This window comes from Larimichthys crocea, chromosome XIV (genome assembly GCF_000972845.2).
Source record: "Larimichthys crocea isolate SSNF chromosome XIV, L_crocea_2.0, whole genome shotgun sequence".
NCBI lineage: Eukaryota > Metazoa > Chordata > Actinopteri > Sciaenidae > Larimichthys > Larimichthys crocea.
In genome coordinates, this window is record NC_040024.1 from 12,203,004 (window position 1) to 12,223,565 (window position 20,562).

At 44.4% G+C, this 20,562-nt stretch overlaps 3 protein-coding genes and 1 long non-coding RNA gene across 6 annotated transcripts in view; 2 read left to right on the forward strand and 2 right to left on the reverse strand.

The window, feature by feature from the left end:
* The window catches only part of si:ch211-1a19.3 (uncharacterized), a 17,535-nt gene extending 7,465 nt beyond the window's left edge, over nt 1–10,070 (forward strand). The window contains exons 3-5 of the mRNA XM_019277814.2: nt 5,207–5,360; nt 7,081–7,229; nt 8,883–10,070. Coding sequence (XP_019133359.2) covers nt 5,207–5,360; nt 7,081–7,229; nt 8,883–8,884 — 305 coding nt within the window. The 3' untranslated portion in view covers nt 8,885–10,070. The remainder of the gene's footprint in view (nt 1–5,206; nt 5,361–7,080; nt 7,230–8,882) is intronic.
* Nucleotides 3,653–5,200, forward strand: LOC113747631 (uncharacterized). The gene is made up of 3 exons (XR_003463745.1): nt 3,653–3,685; nt 3,795–4,107; nt 4,650–5,200. It is a non-coding gene; the product is annotated as an uncharacterized LOC113747631 (long non-coding RNA).
* Nucleotides 10,071–10,323: 253 nt separating the features above from the next.
* Nucleotides 10,324–13,852, reverse strand: LOC104939431 (survival motor neuron protein). Of its 3 annotated transcripts, none has more exons than XM_027287988.1 (9): nt 13,724–13,852; nt 13,467–13,535; nt 13,307–13,396; nt 13,001–13,183; nt 12,398–12,592; nt 11,060–11,185; nt 10,850–10,984; nt 10,638–10,673; nt 10,324–10,555 (listed from the first exon to the last, which is right to left on the reverse strand). In XM_027287988.1, exons 1-8 carry the CDS (start codon nt 13,769–13,771, stop codon nt 10,638–10,640), a joined length of 882 nt encoding a protein of 293 aa, XP_027143789.1. In that variant the 5' UTR covers nt 13,772–13,852; the 3' UTR covers nt 10,324–10,555. The 3 variants fall into 3 exon arrangements, with proteins under 3 accessions (XP_027143789.1, XP_027143788.1, XP_019133357.1); XM_027287987.1 differs by having other exon boundaries at nt 11,060–11,188; XM_019277812.2 differs by lacking the exon at nt 13,307–13,396 and having other exon boundaries at nt 11,060–11,188.
* Nucleotides 13,853–16,927: 3,075 nt separating this feature from the next.
* On the reverse strand, nt 16,928–20,309 carry s1pr1 (sphingosine-1-phosphate receptor 1). The gene is made up of 2 exons (XM_010755970.3): nt 20,232–20,309; nt 16,928–19,407 (listed from the first exon to the last, which is right to left on the reverse strand). The coding sequence occupies exon 2, from the start codon at nt 19,282–19,284 to the stop codon at nt 18,163–18,165; it is 1,122 nt and encodes a 373-aa protein (XP_010754272.1). The 5' UTR covers nt 19,285–19,407; nt 20,232–20,309; the 3' UTR covers nt 16,928–18,162.
* Between the last annotated feature and the right edge of the window lie 253 nt (nt 20,310–20,562).

Consider the following 20,562-nt stretch of genomic DNA (forward strand, 5'->3'; position numbering starts at 1 on the left):
TGTAACACACTAACAGACACTGTACACACTAATACACACTAACCACATACACTAGTACCACTACACTGTACACCACACACCTGTAACACACTAACACACACTGTACACCATCGTCACACTCTAACGCATACTGTACAAGACTGAACATAACACACTGGACACACTGTACACACACACACACACACTGTACACACTAACACACCACTGTACACACTTGTACACAACTACACACACTGTACACACTGCACACTACTAACACTACACACTAACACACACTGTACACACCGACACACACTGTACACATCTCACACAACACTAACACACACTGTACACACTGTACACACTAACCACACTGTACACACTGCACCACACTAACACACACTGTACAAACCACTGCCACAACTGACTAAACACAACTGTACACACTAACACACCTGTCACAATGTACACACACTGTACACACTGGACACACTGTACACACTAACACACACTGTAACACACTAACTACACACTGACACACACTGACACACTAACACACACTGTACACACTAACATACACACTGACACACACGTAACACACCAACACACACGCAACACACTGTACACACTGACCACACACTGCACACACTGTACACACTGTAACCACATGTACACACTAACAGACACTGTACACACTGTACACACTGCACACACTAATACAACACTAACACCACTGTACACAACTAATTACACACTGAACACCACTGTACACACTAACACACACTGTACACACACTGTACAAACACACACTGTAACACCTGCACACAAACACACTGTACAAACCCACCACTTAAACACACGAACACGTACACACTAATACAACTGTAACACACACTAACACACCACTGTACACACTGCACACACCGTACACACTAACACTCACACTGTCTACCACCTACACACTAACACACACTGTACACACTGTACCACTCGTACACCACTAACACACCCTGTACACACAAACTGCACACATGAACTGTACTCTACACACTCAACACACACTCAACACACATGTACAACACTGCTACACACTAAACACACTGCACACACTGTCACACACTTGTAACACCTAACACACACTGTCACACACTGTACACACTAAACACACTGTACACCCACTTGTACAACGCTACACACCACCACACGTAACACACCACTGTACACTACCCTTACACGCTAACACACACTGTACACACTGTACACACTACATTTACACACTAACACACACTGTACACACTTGTACACACTAACACACCACTGCACAACTGTACCCACTTGTACACACATAACACACACTGCACACACTGTACACACTGTAACACAACTAACACACACTGACACACTTGTACACAGCTAACACACCTCTGTACAACTTTACACTAACCACACTGTACACATCTTGTACACAAAAAAAGTAGACGACACACGTGTACACACTAACACACACGGTACACACTTGTACACACTCAGTCAACACCTAACTACACTACTAACACACTGACTGTACACACTACCACAACACTGTAGCACACTGCACACACTAGATACACACACTACATACAATGTAAAACACTCATACACACTACACAAACTGTACCACGTACACACTAACAACACTGTACACACTGCACACCTAACACACTAACAGACACTGTACACACTGTACACACTGTACACACTCGTACACACTAACAGACACTGTACACACTGTACACACTCGTACACACTAACAGACACTGTACACACTGTACACACTGTACACACTGCACACACACTAATACACACTAACACACACTGTACACACTATTACACACTAACACACACTGTTACACACTAACACACACTGTAACAACACACTGTACACACGACACACTGTACACACTACACCACTGTAACACCTAACACACAATGACACACGCACAGCACTAACTACACACTGTACACACACTGTAAAAACACTGTACACACTATACACTACACTTACACACTAACACACACTGTACACACTCGACACACTACACACACTGTACACACTGTTACACCACTAACACACACTGTAACAACACTGTACACCACGTACATACTGTACCACACGTACACACTAACAACATGTACACACTCGAACACACACTACACAATACACCACTTACACACTTACACACTAACACACACACTGTACACACACTGTACATACTGTACACCACACTGTACATACTAACAGACACTGTACACACTAACACACACTGTACACACTTTACACACACGACACAACACACTGTACACACCCTGCACACACACTAACCACACACCTGTACACACTGCACACACAAACACACTAACACACTGTACACACTGTACACACTAATACACTGTACACACTAACACACACTGTACACACTAACACACACTGGACACACTTACACACTAACACACACTGTAACACACACTGTACATACTGTACACACACTGACACACTACACCTAACCTGAGACACACTAACACGACACTGTACACACTAACAACACTGTACACACTTACACACTAACACACACACTGTACACACACTGTACACACACTGTACACACGACGGGACACACTTACACGACACTATACCACACTAACACACACTGTACACACACTGTACATACACACTAACAGACACTGTACACACACTGTACATACTGTACCACTAACAGACACTGTACACATTAACACACACGGTACACACTGTACACACTAACACACACTGTACACCTAACACACTGTACATACTACACCACTAACACACACTGTACACACTAACACACACTGCACACACTAACACACCACACATGCAACACTTGTACACACACTGTACATACTGTACACACACTGTACACACTAACAGACACGTACACACTAACACAACTGTAACACATACTGTACACCTAACACACCCTGTACACACTAACACATGTACATACTGTACACACAACACACACTGTACACACTAATACACACTGTACACACACTGTACACACTAACACACTGTACATACTGTACACACTAACACACACTGTACACACTAATACACACTGTACACACACTGTACACACTAACACACACTGTACATGATAACGTCTGCCTCAAACATTAAGTAATAAAGTACAAATGTAATCCAGTACAAACTGCAGTAAAAGTTATGTGGAGTCAAACAGCAGATCTGATCTGAGATCAGTCCTGGTCTAGTCCTGGTCCCAGCCAGCAGCTGGCAGCCGCCCTCATTCCTCTCATAGCGATGACTCAGCAGCTCTGACATCGCTCAGCGTTTCCTTATAAGTTCATCTGAACCAAACTTTGATGCTCTGACTTCAGCTCAGATTACAGCAGGCCACGCCTCCCACGGTTACTGTTGCTATGTTGGATAACATTAGGTCAACAGTCTGACAAATTAGGTCAACAGCCTGAAACAGCTGCTGCAGTCAACATTAGCACAGTCAACAGTCTGAAAAGCGATGCACTCGACGTCATTAGGTCAAAAGTCTGACAAACAGTTCGTCGACAACAGTCTGCACATTAGAAACAGTTCGACACATCTGGACAACAGTCTGGCACAACAGGTCTGACAACTTAGGTCAACAGTCTGACAACAGTCTGACAACATTAGGTCAACAGTCTGACAACAGTCTGACAAATTAGGCAAACAGTCTGAAACATGTAAGGTCACAGTCTGACAACAGTCTGACAGATTAGGCCAAACAGTCTGACAACATTAGGTCAACAGTCTGACAACAGTCTGACAGCATTAGGCCAAACAGTCTGACAACATTAGGTCAACAGTCTGACAACATTAGGTCAAACAGTCTGACAACAGTCTGACAACATTAGGTCAACAGTCTGACAACATTAGGTCAACAGTCTGACAACAGTCTGACAACATTAGGTCAACATTAGGCCAAACAGTCTGACAACAGTCTGACAACATTAGGTCAAACAGTCTGACAACATTAGGTCAAAAGTCTGACAACATTAGGTCAACAGTCTGACAACATTAGGTCAAACAATCTGATAACAGTCTGACAACATTAGGTCAACAGTCTGACAACATTAGTCAAAAGTCTGACACCATTAGGTCAACAGTCTGACAACATTGAGTCAACAATCTGATAACAGTCTGACAAAATAGGTTCAAACAGTCTGAAACATAACAGTCTGACAAACATTAGGTCAACAGTCATGACAACATTAGGTCAAACAGTCCTGACAACATTAGGTCAACATCGGACAACAGTAGACAAACATTCTGACTAACAGTCTGACACCTTAGGTCAAACAGTCTCTGACAACTTAGGTCAACAGTCTGACAACCTTAGCTGACAACATTAGGTCAAACAGTCTGACAACAGTCTGACAACATTAGGTCAACAGTCTGACACCATTAGGTCAACAGTCTGACAACATTAGGTCAACAGTCTGACACATTAGGTTCAAACAGTTCTGACAACATTAGTCACACAGACTTCTGACCCTTCAGTTCACAACATCCTGACCACCGTCTGACACCATTAGGTCAACAGTTCTGACAACCATTAGGAACAACAGTCGACATTAGTCAAGTCTGACAACATTAGGTCAACAGTCTGACAACATTAGGTCAAACAGTCTGACAACATTAGGTCAAACAGTCTGACAACATTAGGTCAACAGTCTGACAACATTAGGTCAAACAATCTGATAACAGTCTGACAACATTAGGTCAAACAGTCTGACAACATTAGGTCAAACAGTCTGACAACATTAGGTCAACAGTCTGACAACATTAGGTCAAACAATCTGATAACAGTCTGACACCATTAGGTCAAACAGTCTGACAACATTAGGTCAAACAGTCTGACAACATTAGGTCAAACAGTCTGACAACATTAGGTCAACAGTCTGACAACATTAGGTCAAACAATCTGATAACAGTCTGACACCATTAGGTCAAACAGTCTGACAACATTAGGTCAAACAGTCTGACAACATTAGGTCAACAGTCTGACAACATTAGGTCAAACAGTCTGACAATGTTCAGTCTCTGCAGTCTGTTACCTGTGTTTGGCCTGGCAGTGTGTCAGCCTATCAGAAGAAGGCTCATTAATATTAATATGCAGCTAAATGGTGCTTCTCTCTGTTTGTTTGTCCTCAGATCGGATCGAGGCTCTGAAGCAGAACCTGACCCAGACCGTCCTGGAGACTGAGACATGTCGTAGCCTGAAGGACGCCGCAGACAGCCAGATGATGGCGGCTCAGAGTCAGACCAAAGCCTGCGAGTCCAAACAGCAGTATCTGCAGAGACAGCTGTGAGTTCTGACCCGGTCCGGTTTCAGTGAGGTGTCTGAATGCACAAAGAATCTGCCTGTCGACACTTTACAGCGATATGCGAGACACATACCGAGACCACACCCAGGTATCGGATCAGGACCAGCTCAGTTCTCAGTGTGGTTCATGAGTCAGCATGTCCAACATGTGGGTTCACTTACAGCCATGCAGTCTTTCACCTTTGTACTCTAATAGTTTTTACTGACAAGTACCACATTGGACTAAAGTGTCCAACGTGTTCGATGCCATAAAAAAGGCATGAATCTTCTAATCCACTTCTCCTCTATTGAACCATTGATTTAATTAATTTCAGACTTTTAACCCCTTCAATGCCAGAAAATACAATGCCTGGTAAAAAAAAAAAGGTTATTTCCAATATACTGAATGCAGATTGATTTGGTTTGTGGGGATTATAAGAGTCTTGGCTATGTCATTGATGAGTAACAAGATTGATCTCCAGGGGTTTTAGTTTTTTTGTAGTGTCAGATTAAAGAAATGGCTCCCATAGACTTCCACCATAAAAAGAATGTATAAAAGTCTATGGGGCAATGGCACGTGACCTCAGGAACTAAATTCTGACAGATCAGAGGTGTGGGAACTTTCTTTGGGTCTAAATGTGAGCAGCTCCAGAGCTCGACATTTCTGGCAAAATGGATCCACGCAGCGTGAGACAGACAGAGAAGCACTGATCTGAGGAGATCATCACTGAGACACAATGGGTCAGCGATAACGAAGAAGAGGTAGAGGAGGAGGATGAAGACTTGGATTCCAGTTCTGACGAGGATGCATCTGATTCCGAACGGGAAGGTGACCCAGACAACCACAAGAGTCCAGCTCTGAGGAGGAAGATGAGCAAGATGAGCCCGACCAAGCTCAATGGACAGGAAGAAATGGTCGTCAGTGTCCCATCATGAAGAGATACTCTGGTTTTTCCCAGTCAATGGCCCCCCCCAGGCCTGACTAGATATGCGATCGCTCACTTCACTGAGGACCCGAGGTCAGCGTGGGACCTCCTTGTGACTCTGTCCACCAAATGACCAACTTGCATGGGAACCGCACCAAGTCAAGATGGCGAGATGTGAGCCAGTTGGAAATGGCATACCTCGGCCTGTTGCTTTTGGCCGGCGTATTGCATTGCATCTTGCTCATCTTCCTCCTCCTGCTCCTCCTCAGAGCTGGACTCTTGTGGTTGTCGGTCACCTTCCTGTTCGGAATCAGATGCATCCTCGTCAGAACTGGAATCCAAGTCTTCATCCTCCTCCTCTACCTCTTCTTCGTTATCGCTGACCCATTGTGTCTCAGTGATGATCTCAGATCAGTGCTTCTCTGTCTGTCTCACACTGTGTGGATCCATTTTGCCAGAAATGTCGAGCTCTGGAGCTGCCCACATTTAGACCCAAAGAAAGTTCCCACACCTCTGATCTGTCAGAATTTAGTTCCTGAGGTTATTAAACATGCTATTTAGCTGGACCTCTTTGTAAACAAGGCCTTAATTCAAAGGCATAACTATACTCACATATATTACATATACAACATAATGAATGATAACGACACAGACCTGAATCGATGCAGGTTCATTATTTCACTCTGATGGGCCGGTTCTGATTCTGCTTCTGGCCCAGGGGCCATATGTTTGACATCCCTGTTGCAGAGATTTAATGTTTCTATGTGATCTTATGATTCGTGTGTGTGTGTTTACAGTCAGAAGTGTAAGGTCGTGGACTCTGAAGCTCCGCCCCTGAAGCAGGACCCACCCTCCTCGACCGCCCGCCCCTCCTCCTCCGCCCCCTCCCTCTCTGGTTTTCCCGCCCTGGCGCTGCTCGTCTCCACCACTCTGCATCTGATGACCTGTGAGTTTAACTGACACCGTCAATCACTCAAACATGACACGCCCAAACCACAAAACTCCTGTAGCACCCGAACGCATCGTAAACACATTTCATCATCGAAGACTCAGAGATGCCAAATAATTAAAATTTCTATTTAAACCAGCTGACGAAGAAAAACTGAAAGTTTAAAAACTGTGAGTGAGTTTTTGTTTTGGTCTCAGGTCATCTGTGATTGGTTGAAGGAAACAGGAAGTTGTTCATGTTGGTGAAGCAGCCCTACCTGCTGGTGACAGATGCTCACTGCAGCAACACCAACAGAACAAGTTCTGGTTCTGATCTGCTGAGTCCACATGAGACCCGTCAGTTTCTCGGAGGTCACAGTGATGTCACAGTGATTTATTTTAGTATCAAAAGAGTTTGTTGATAAATCAATGAAAAGAAATAAATATATATATATATATAAAAAAAAAATTTTTGCGATTAAATATTAATTTTTTTTTTTTTTTTTTTGAAGGGCTGGTCAATCGATTAAAAAAAGTAACTAATTAATCGCAAAAATTTCTGTATTAATCCGATTAATCGCGATATTTCTTCAATAAATGTATCAAAAATGAATTGCATTTTTCTGAGACTGAAGCTTATAATGAATATTTATTTTAGTAAATGATCAAATTAATGTAGAAAACTCAGATAATAAGTAATTTAATTCATTCATTTTATTGGCTTAAGGTGCACAATATGCACAGTTCAAACGGAGAAAGCCAGAATGAGGAAATACTGACGAGGGCCACACTCCTGTAGTGTAGACTGGTGTTTTGCTTTGAGGTGATATGTTAAAGTCGTGATACTCTGTGGAATTTAAATTCGGCTTGCAAACTGTGCAAATTCCTTGTTTTTGTCCACGAGCCGTCGGGCAACTTTTTAAAATGATGTTCCCCCCTAAAAGCCCTTATCCATCTTTACACCACAACTTCCTTTAGTTAGATAGATCATGAATATAACACAGACTCTCTTTAGTTAGTAGATCATAGACATATATACAGACTCTCCTTTAGTTCGGATAGATCATAGACATAATACAGACTCTCCTTTAGTTAGGATAGATCATAGCAAATGACAGGCTCTCCTTTAGTTAGGATAGATCATAGACATATCATACACAGACTCTCCTTTAAGTTAGGAAATCTAAGACATCTATACAAGACTCTCCCTTTAGTTAGGATAGATCATAGACATATATCACAGACCTCTCCTTTAGTTAGGAGAGATCATAGACATATATACACAGACGCCTCACTGAGCAGGTTGGTCCGTTGCTGCGATACGTTAACGTGTCCGCCATATTGGATGTGGCAGATCTGCCCGTAAACTAAAACAAGCAGGGCCGGTTTTAGCTGTGGGCAATGTGGGCGACCGCCCAGGGCGCAGTCTCCGTGAGGGCTTTAAGCTAATGCCTCTTATACACCCATTCACACACACACTAATATATCTGGGAAACAAAGCTCTACTTTGCCACATCCAAAATGGCGGCCGCCACCGGAAGTAAACAAAACCGCGTTAATTTTTTTTAACGCGTTAATTCTTTAAAATTAATCGACAAAATTAACGCGTTAATTTTGACAGCACTAATATATATATATATATATCTTTGATGACACGTCTTGTTGTTTTCAGGAGTGCGGCGAGGTGTCGACCTGTCGAACGACAGCGAGCACTGTGGTCCAGGAGGGGGCGGAGCCTGGACGGACTAAATGACTGCTGTATAAACTTCCTGTCCACGCTACAAACAGATTGCCATGGAGACGCCGACACGTCACGCTGTCGTATGACGACACAAACTTCGCTTTGACTCGAACAGCTGAGACGTTAGCTGACCCAAAGACACGTTTTTCTTCATGAAGCTGAACTTTTTTTGTTTTGTTTTGTCACTTTTCTGATTCATTTAAACTTTTTAGAAAAAAATCACTGTTTTTCATTTTATTTTGAAAATCATCTTTCAGACTTCCTGCCGAGAAAAAATTCATCACTGACTAATTGTGGTGCGTTCAGGGACATCAGAGAATCCCAAATGTTTTACAAAAAAATCATGAAAAAACGAAATCATCAATTTGTCGATAAAAAATATTTCTAATTATTTGCTGATCAATTTTATTTTCCAATCTTCATTTTCCAGAACGTTGCATTCACTGACCATTTAAAGCTCGGTTTAGTCAGCCGCTGCTCGTCATGGTTACTGTTTGAGCAATACGAAGCTGAACTCTGAGTGGACGAAGCTAACGATGCTGATTGGCCGCCACGTGTTTTATGTCATCACGCATGTTTGTTTGAACACAAGCAAAGAAACAGATTCATCAACAAATTTGAACATTTCTGTCTGAAACATCTGAAAGCTCACGTGATCAGCTGTTTCCTGTTTGTCGGATTGTTGTTCTGCAGCCGACCTCTGATGACTGTGATGGATTCTGTCTCTGCAGGAAGTGATTCATGAATGAAAAGCAGAGAAACAAAGTGACACCCCGTTTACACCTGAATCCAGAGTCAGGTGTAAACACACACACACACACACACACACACACACCTGTGACCAGCTGATCCAGAGTCAGATGTAAACACACACACACACACACACACACACACACACACACACACACACACTCACACACCTGTGACCAGCTGATCCAGAGTCAGGTGTAAACGGGGTCAATGTGTATAAATCAACTTGCTGCAGCTGACAAACGACTAAACTTTTAGAAACTTTTATCTAATTTGAAGTGTGAGGGGGCGGGGCCAGGTGAGGGTAGGTTCAGGTGAGGCCGGGGCCAGGATGAATGTTTTAATGAGAAAATAAAAGAGTTTCTACGATGTCGTCTTTGTCGTCATTTATGAAAAGATTCAAGTCGAGTCGACACTTAGAGAAAAAATTCATTAGTAAAGTTGATTTAATTATCAGCTCACTGTTGTTTAGGGTTTGTTACATGTGGTAGTCTGTACAGGTGAGATCAGGTGAGTGCAGTCTGTACAAGTTAATGAAGCTCCAGGTAAATGTTTTTCACCTGTATAGATCATAATGACAATCGATCAGTTTTAATCAGTAAAGATCAATAAAACAAATACGTTCTGTTAATTATTGATCTTTTTATTGATGAACTTTTCTTTCTTTAACAAAATGTTGTTTAAACGTTTTCATTCATTTAACAGCGAACGTTCGTCTTTAACTCTGAACTCAAACTGAAGAAACGACAACAAAGTTTCTGCTACAGGAAAACTGACAAAAGAAAAAAACATTGAAATGTTTAAAAAAAATTTAAATGAAGACGACTCGTCACGTCCCAGAATTCTCTCTGGCTCTGAAACAAGACAAACCAGTCAACTTTAAACATAGACTGAACCCTGACCTGTGAGTTCAGGTGAGTTCAGGTGAGTTCTTACCTAGTCTTTGGAGCTCGACCTGAAGTTCTGCTGAGCCTGAAACACATTAAACATGTGACATCAGAGACTGTAACATGACATCAAAAACTAAAAACTTTGATAAGTCGGTCTTTGGTCCTTCAGTCGGTCTGAGGTCAGTCTAGGATCAGGTCTGGTGTTTCAGACTCTGGGTTCTGGTCTCAGAGGTCCTAGTGCTTGCTTGTGGTACTGACCATGTAGCAGCCGGTGTGGAAGCCACATGTGTACCACAGCAGCAACATGTTGGAGGCGGAGTCGACCCCGGACTCTTTCCTGCCAAACGTCCAGAGAGGAGGAGGAGGAGGAGGAGGGATGAAGGTCACAGGGTCCTGGACAGAGAGAAACCGGGTCAACAACAGAACCACAAAGAACCAGTCCAATACATCTGAGTCTGTGAGTTTTACCGCTGAGCTCGACTGAGGAGGAGGAGGGAACGGAGGGAAGAAAGGAAAGCTGTGGTTGGTCGGTTTCTCTGCGTCTCTCTTCTTCTCCTCTCTGTCTACATTAGTCTGACTGAGACTCTGTTTGACCTGCTGACACACAACGTCACAATAATGTCAAAACAACGTCACAACAACGTCACGTCAACATCACAACAACGTCACAACAACGTCACAAGAACATCACAAGAACATCACAACGTCACGTCAACATCACGTCACAACAACGTCACGTCAACATCACGTCACAACAACGTCACGTCAACATCACAACAACGTCACAACAACGTCACGTCAACATCACAATAATGTCACGTCAACGTCACAACAACGTCATGTCAACATCACAACAACGTCACAACAACGTCACGTTAACATCACAATAATGTCACGTCAACATCACAACAACGTCACAACAACGTCACGTCAACATCACATCACAACGTCACGTCAACATCACGTCACAACAACGTCACGTCAACATCACAACAACGTCATGTCAACATCACAACAACGTCACAACAACGTCGCGTCAACATCACAATAACGTCACGTCAACATCACAACAACGTCACGTCAACATCACAACAATGCCACGTCAACATCACAACAACGTCACGTCAACATCACAACAATGCCACGTCAACATCACATCACAAGAACATCACAACAACGTCACGTCAACATCACATCACAACGTCACGTCAACATCACGTCACAACAACGACACGTCAACATCACAAGAACGTCACGTCAACATCACATCACAAGAACATCACAACAACATCACGTCAACATCACAACAACGTCACGTCACAAGAACATCACAACGTCACGTCAACATCACAACAACGTCACGTCACCATCACAACGTCACATCAACATCACGTCATGTCAACATCACAACAACGTCACGTCAACATCACAACAACGTCACGTCACCATCACAACGTCACGTCAACATCACGTCATGTCAACATCACAACAACGTCACGTCAACATCACGTCAACATCACAACAACGTCATGTCAACATCACAACAATGTCATGTCAACATCACAACAACGTCACGTCAACATTGCATCACATGAACATCACAACAACGTCATGTCAACATCACAACAACGTCACGTCAACATTGCGTCACAAGAACATCACAACATCACAACAACGTCAAGTGGACATCACAACAACGTCACGTCAACCTCACGTCACAAGAACCTCACAACGTCACAACAACATCACAACAACCATTTACCATCAGAACAATATGACACATTTACGTCAGGTCCTGGTGTTTACCTTGGCTGTGGAGATTCTGCTGGGCCCGTGGAGCTCATCTGGGTTCAGCAGGTTGCTCACTTCCTGTTCCTCCTCGATGTTGTAGTTGTCAAACCGAACACGGCAGCGTTGACCTTTGACTGACAGAACCACAGCCGGGTAAACCAGACCGTCCTCTGAGTACACAGCTCGACACTGAGAACCAGGTTTCCAGTCCTGACAGAGATCATGAAAAAGAACCACAGATTTTGACTCCCGATTTCATCAACTTATTTTTGATCATTCAAATTTGGCTGGATGGTTAATAACACTTTCTTCTTTAGTTTCAAGACGACATGACAACTAGACGACACGACAACTAGACGAAACGACAAATAGACGACACGACAACTAGACGACACAACGACACGACAACTAGACGACACGACAACTAGACGAAACGACAACAAGACGAAACGACAACAAAACTACAGGACAACTAGACGACACGACAACTAGACGAAACGACAACAAGACGACACAACAACTAGACGACACGACAACTAGACGACACAACAACAAGACGACAGCACAACAAAACTACAGGACAACTAGACGACACAACAATGGTTACCTGGACGTTACCTGGGAGTTTTGTCTCTGTGTAGCAGTGTCTGACTGTCTGAGCGTGCTCAGTTCCACTTCCTCCTCGTTGCCGTAGTCATGGAAACAGACCCTGCAGCGCTCTCCGTCCACAGACAACACCGTCGCCGGATACACCTGAGCGTCCTCCGACCACACCGCCAGACACTGAGAGCCCACCACCCACTGAAAGACAGACAGGTACAGAGGGAGACAGACAGGTTTAGTTCAGTTGATTTGCATTGATCTTTTTGTTCATAGGCCTATAAGCTGGCTCTGACCTGTCTGTCTACCTGTCTGTCTCTTTACCTTTGACTCTGGAGACACTGCCTGTCTGTCTCTCTGTCCGTCTTGCTGTCTGTCTTCCAGCCTGTCTGTCTCCTCACTCAGCCCTCCGTCCTGCAGACAGACAGGTGCATTACCGTCTCTGTTTTCAAACACAGACAGGTAGCCTGAGTCCTGAACTCACCTGTGAGACGTTCACGGTCTTTTCAAACGTTTCCGTCAGACAGGTGACGTCTCGCGCCTCCGTGAACACCTGCGACAGGTTAGCACACGAGCTAACGTTAGCATGACACGTGACACTGCCGGTGAGTCACGTCAGCCTGTCACAGTCTACTGCTAATTAACCCGCCAATTAACGAACCAATTAACGAACCAATTAACGAGCTGTTTGTTTGTTTGTCTTTTCGTTAATGGCTTCCGGTGTGAAACGTCACGTCGTACCGGTTCGGTGGTTCCGTGGTGACCCGGCTCCTCCGTCGGTTCCGTCATGACTGCAGATTAAACGTCAACCTCTGACGTCAAGATTTAACCGCCACTACACCTGCGACTTGACCGGATGTGAGCAAAGAGCTTCCGGTTGGACATTTCAAAATAAATGTTTTAACCAAAGTAATCAAAAGGAATAATTAAAAACATTTAGGAAGTAATTATATTTATTTATTTATGTATGATTTATTCAGAGATAGAGGAAGAACCTTTCAGAACCTTTCAGAACCGAGCCCGGAACCCAAACAATCATCCAAGGAGACCACAGAGACACACACAGGAAGCAGCATCACAATATTTAAATTCATTTAAAATATTTAAAAAAATTAAAATATTTAAATTATGTTTTAATGATTGTTGTGACTGTGCTGCCCTCCGCTGGTTGGTTCAGGACACTAACAGACGTCACATGACGTTTGCAGGAGGACCAATCAGAGTTCATCGTCTGAGCATGTCAGGTATGAAGGGTTAAAAACAGCTGACGGTCTGTGTAGTTCAGGAACACATATATAAACAAAATATATAAATACTGTGTATAAATATATAAATACATATATAAATACTGTATATAAATAAATATATAAGTACATAAATAAATATATAAATACATATATGAATACATAAATACTGTATATAAATACATATATAAATACATATATAAATATATAAATACTGTATATAAATACATATATAAATATAAATCTGCGTCTAAGCTTAAGCTGTTACATCTGGTAGGACGTTCCGCCAACGGGGAACAACAGACGAGATGTAAAGTCTGCGCACTCAGAGACAGAGACAGGAAGCAAAGACAGAGACAGGAAGCAGAGACAGGAAGCAAAGACAGAGACAGGAAGCAGAGACAGGAAGCAGAGACAGGAAGCAAAGACAGAGACAGGAAGCAGAGACAGGGAGCAGAGACAGAGACAGGAAGCAGAGACAGGGAGCAGAGACAGAGACAGGAAGCAGAGACACAGACAGGAGGCAGAGACAGGAAGCAGAGACAGAGACAGGAAGCAGAGACACAGACAGGAAGCAAAGACAGAGACAGGAAGCAGAGACAGGAAGCAGAGACAGAGACAGGAAGCAGAGACAGGAAGCAGAGACAGAGACAGGAAGCAGAGACAGGAAGCAGAGACAGAGACAGGAAGCAGAGACAGGAAGCAGAGACAGAGACAGGAAGCAGAGACAGGAAGCAGAGACAGAGACAGGAAGCAGAGACAGGAAGCAGAGACAGAGACAGGAAGCAGAGACAGGAAGCAGAGACAGAGACAGGAAGCAGAGACAGGAAGCAGAGACAGAGACAGGAAGCAGAGACAGGAAGCAGAGACAGAGACAGGAAGCAGAGACAGGAAGCAGAGACAGAGACAGGAAGCAGAGACAGGAAGCAGAGACAGAGACAGGAAGCAGAGACAGGAAGCAGAGACAGAGACAGGAAGCAGAGACAGGAAGCAGAGACAGAGACAGGAAGCAGAGACAGGAAGCAGAGACAGAGACAGGAAGCAGAGACAGGAAGCAGAGACAGAGACAGGAAGCAGAGACAGGAAGCAGAGACAGAGACAGGAAGCAGAGACAGGAAGCAGAGACAGAGACAGGAAGCAGAGACAGGAAGCAGAGACAGAGACAGGAAGCAGAGACAGGAAGCAGAGACAGAGACAGGAAGCAGAGACAGGAAGCAGAGACAGAGACAGGAAGCAGAGACAGGAAGCAGAGACAGAGACAGGAAGCAGAGACAGGAAGCAGAGACAGAGACAGGAAGCAGAGACAGGAAGCAGAGACAGAGACAGGAAGCAGAGACAGGAAGCAGAGACAGAGACAGGAAGCAGAGACAGGAAGCAGAGACAGAGACAGGAAGCAGAGACAGGAAGCAGAGACAGAGACAGGAAGCAGAGACAGGAAGCAGAGACAGAGACAGGAAGCAGAGACAGGAAGCAGAGACAGAGACAGGAAGCAGAGACAGGAAGCAGAGACAGAGACAGGAAGCAGAGACAGGAAGCAGAGACAGAGACAGGAAGCAGAGACAGGAAGCAGAGACAGAGACAGGAAGCAGAGACAGGAAGCAGAGACAGAGACAGGAAGCAGAGACAGGAAGCAGAGACAGAGACAGGAAGCAGAGACAGAAAGTGGAGACAGAGACAGGAAGCAGAGACAGAGACAGGAAGCGGAGACAGAGACAGGAAGCAGAGACAGGAAGCAGAGTCAGAGACAGGAAACAGAGACAGGAAGCAGAGACAAAGACAGGAAGCGGAGACAGAGACAGGAAGCAGAGACAGGAAGCAGAGACAGAGACAGGAAGCAGAGACAGAGAGACAGAGACAGGAAGCAGAGACAGAGACAGGAAGCAGAGACAGAAAGCGGAGACAGAGACAGGAAGCAGAGACAGAGACAGGAAGCGGAGACAGAGACAGGAAGCAGAGACAGGAAGCAGAGTCAGAGACAGGAAACAGAGACAGGAAGCAGAGACAGAGACAGGAAGCAGAGACAGGAAGCAGAGACAGGAAGCAGAGACAGAGACAGGAAGCAGAGACAGGAAGCAGAGACAGAGACAGGAAGCAGAGACAGGAAGCAGAGACAGAGACAGGAAGCGGAGACAGAGACAGGAAGCAGAGACAGGAAACAGAGACAGGAAGCAGAGACAGGACAATAAAGTTTGTTTCAAACGGCTGTTCTTGTTGGTTTTTCACAATATTTAAAATATTTCAGGATGACCCTCCCTGTGTGAGCTCTGATTGGTCCCTCAGCTGATCACTCATGAATGCCGAGATCTGATTGGATGTGCTGCAGTTCCCCTGCTCTCCTGCAGGTGGTGTAGTCCAGCAGTTAGAGACCTGACCTGTGATGTCCTGCTGTGACCACAGGGAGGCAGCAAACTCCTCCGTCACCTCCTGCTCTAATTAACCTGAATGATGCTCACCTGCTCATCAGAACCAGAACCAGCAGAACTTACCTGCTCATCAGAACCAGAACCAGCGGAACTTATCTGCTCATCAGAACCAGAACCAGCAGAACTCACCTGCTCAGCTTCTCTGATGAACTTCTTCATGTGGTCCAAAAAAGTTAAATAAATGTTTCAGCTGCGTTTTCCTGAACATTTAAAAAGTTCATTGAATGATGAATTAATAAATAATGTTTGTTTGTGATGTAATGAGCTCTTCATGAACAAACTGTGTTTCTATTTCTTTATTAAGCGCTAACAAACCAACGTTCATGTTACACAGAGCTGCTGCTAATTAAAGGGTTAATGGATCAGACCGGTCACCATGGTAACACAGTCAGAATCTACGGAAGCCCATTCCCGCCAAAAGTTCAACATTTGATGACGAAAGAACGAACAGAAACATTTAGTCTGTCCTGGAGCTTTCAGCTGTGTCACATGATCTTCATCCAATCATTTAAATATTTAATTTGACTCAAAGCTCTGGATCAGATTTAAAACATCTAAATGAAAAATTAAGTTTCAATTTTTAATTTGACTTTTATTTAAATGTTTTAATTTGAAATATTTTTCGTGGCTGAAATGAGTTTCCATTTTTCTGAAACACGACTGAACAAAAAAAACGTCTTTTGTTTCTCGGACAAACAAAACATGTTTTTTTTTTTCCTGGTTTCAAATATAAATTAATTAAACAGACGTCCCTATGGACGAAAACACAGACAGACAGGAAGTAGAAAATAATTCTAGTTCTACAAACAAGTTAACTTTTTACAAAATGTCACAACAAAACATGCCAAAGGTCAAAGTTCAGGAGCTCCTCTGAGATTTAACGTGTTTACTACTAAAGATAAAATGTTTAATAATGTTTTGATTCAAATGAAACGCTTCAGAACGTCAGCTGACAGACGCATGGTTTGGGGAAACGTTGGTTTGGTATTTTAGATTTTCTGAAGTTTGGAGTTGTCGAGGAGCTCCTGAGCTCTGAAGTTGGACGTGGAGGAAAATGAATTAAATATTGGACAGTTGAGTGTTTAAGCACTACAGTTCTAGTTGTTCTTAGCGGGTCAGTATAAAGGTTCTGGCTTTTCTACGAGGACACTTTCTATGAAGCTCAGATAACTTGTCCTGTAAACCTTCAGCACACTTTGTGAAAACCATCATGTGGACTTGGCGGTCTAAATGGGTCCAGGTTGGATCCGGACCACCATGATCCACATCAACAGGTGTGGCTGAGGCGTAATACTGTGTTCTGACTCAACGGCACAGTCCAGGCATGAGCTTCTTACAAAGTGTGGACACTGAGGGTCCTAGTTCAACCAGTCTGAAAGTCTCCATAAGTGCTGTGAGTCCGGATCAGCTGAAGGTTCAGATTGGTCCATGATGACGGTGCCGGGCGCCATTCACTCCTGTTTCCTGTACAAAAACAAACTCTACGTCTGACACTCTACGGCTCATTTTGCATTTAGGACGACGAGGTGACGTTGACAGAGGATGCCACTGTCGTCTCCCTCGGAGAGTACTCCGCCTCCTCCTTGTTGGGGTGGGAGGAGTTATCTGACTTGCTGCGGCTGAACTCTGCCCCCACATTCGGCCCCGCGAACTTGGTGTTTGGCCGGAGGCAGGCGGTGCAGCACAGCAGCGTCTTGAGGAAGGCGCGGCGCATCTCGTTGCTGGTCAGTGTGTAGATGAGCGGGTTCATGGCAGAGTTGAGGACGGCGAGCGCCAGGAACCACTCGGCCTTGTAGAGGATCGGGCAGGTCAGCGTCTCGCAGGCCACGTCCAGCAACAGGAGGATGAAGAGTGGCGCCCAGCAGGCGATGAAGCAGCTCAGGACGATGATGACAGTCTTCAGCAGCGCCATTGACTTCTCCGAGCTCTTGATGTTGGTGCCGGCGTTAGTGCGGCCGTTGGACACCTTCCTGAAGACGAGTTTGCGGCTGCGAGTGCGCACCAGCACGTAGATACGAGCGTAGAGCACCACGATGGCCATGAGGATGATGCTGAAGACAGTGGTACAGAACAGGATGTAGGTCTTGTGGTAGAGCGGCAGCACGGTGGAGCACTGCGCCATGTTCTGGATGCAGTTCCAGCCCATCACTGGCAGGCCGCCTAGCACTGCCGCGATCATCCACACAGTGCTGATGAGCAGGAAAACGCGGCAGGTGTTGCCATTATTGTGCAGCTTCATCTTCAGCATGGTCAGGTGTCGCTCGATGGCAATGGCGAGCAAGCTGAAGACCGACGCCGCCAAAGCCACGAACATGCTGCCCTCTCTGAAGAACCACTGCGTGGGCGTCAGCTTGTAGGTGTTGGCGCCCGACAGCAGGATGTTGGCAGTGTAGACAACGCCGGCCAGCAGGTCGGACAGCGCCAGGTTCCCAATGAAGTAATACATGGGCTTGTGGAACTTCTTGGTCCTCCAGATGGTGGTCAGGACCAGGATGTTCTCCAGGATGATGAAGCAGCACACAATTATGAAGACCACTGAGTCGGCCTTCAGGCCCGAGTCCTGCTGTGTCTTCCGGAACTTGCCGGTGTAGTTGTAGTGTTTGTCGATCAGGTCGGAGTAGCTGGGCTCAGCCATGGCCTGCAGGGGCAGCGGGAGTCCAGCAAGGGGCGCCACGTCCTCAGACTTCAGTCATTCATGTCAGGTAGTAACACTGAAGAGGAGCCGAGAGAGTTCTGCTGCTGAGGGGGGGGCATGGTCCTGCAGAGAGACGGACTACAGTCAGAACCAGGTCCAAGACAGACTTTAAGACTGGTCTCAGATCAGAAACTTTTAAAGGTTTTCAATGTCAGACGATGAACTGGACCGCCAGACACAAAAGTTCAGACCAACAGAGAGTGAGAAGACACAAGAGAGGAAGAGATGTTCAACAAACCTTAAGAGACTGGCCCAATAAAACCAGAACCAGTAAGACCAGAACCAGCAAGACCAGAACCAGCAAGGCCAGAACCAGTCTAACCTTCATTAAGCTGGTTTCTGATCAGCTAATTAAAACGTTGATACAGATGAATGTTTGTCTCTGAACGGTCCCTCTGAAGATTCGGTTCGGTTCTGATTTCAGAACAAACACTGAAACTTAAACATCATCAACTTTCCAGTTTCAACTTTAAATAAAGTTTTTTTTTTACATAAAGTTTGACTCGACCTGTCGTTATTTCAGCGTTATTTTAACGTTATTTTAACGTTATTTTAACGTTATCTAAACATTCTTTAAGTATTCCGTCATTCAGCAGAAAGAGCCTCTGACGTCACGTCATCGCATCAGAGCTTCCAGTTTTGATAAAAACGTAAAATCGAGTTTTAATCTCCGGTAAATCCGGATGATTGTCCGGTCAGTGAACGCGGCTCTGCGGACTCACTCAGCACAGAGAGCGACAGATGAACCAATCAGAGCTGAGATCTGAGAAATATATGAAATATATGAAATATATGAAATATATGAAACGTGTGAAACTTAAAACTGAATCTGTGAATCAAAGTTTGTGAATCAAATCAAAGATTTAACGACAGAAAAGTGATTTTACCTTCAGAGAGAGACCGGAGCACAACAACCAACCCGACAGCAGCTCGAGACCGACAGAGAGGACACACACACACACACACACACACACACACACACACACGCTGAGGAGGAGGATGATGATGAAGACGTTTCCCTCCTCCACATCTCATTTATTTTGACTGAAAACAAAAGGTAACATTAAATGAATAAACATGTCGTTTATATTTTAATGTTAATTATTACAGCTGTTTCTATTATTTTGGCCACCTCATTAATAAACATGAGGGACAAAATATTAGGAACAGCTCTCAGTATAACAATAAACATGAATATTATATATTATATATCTACAT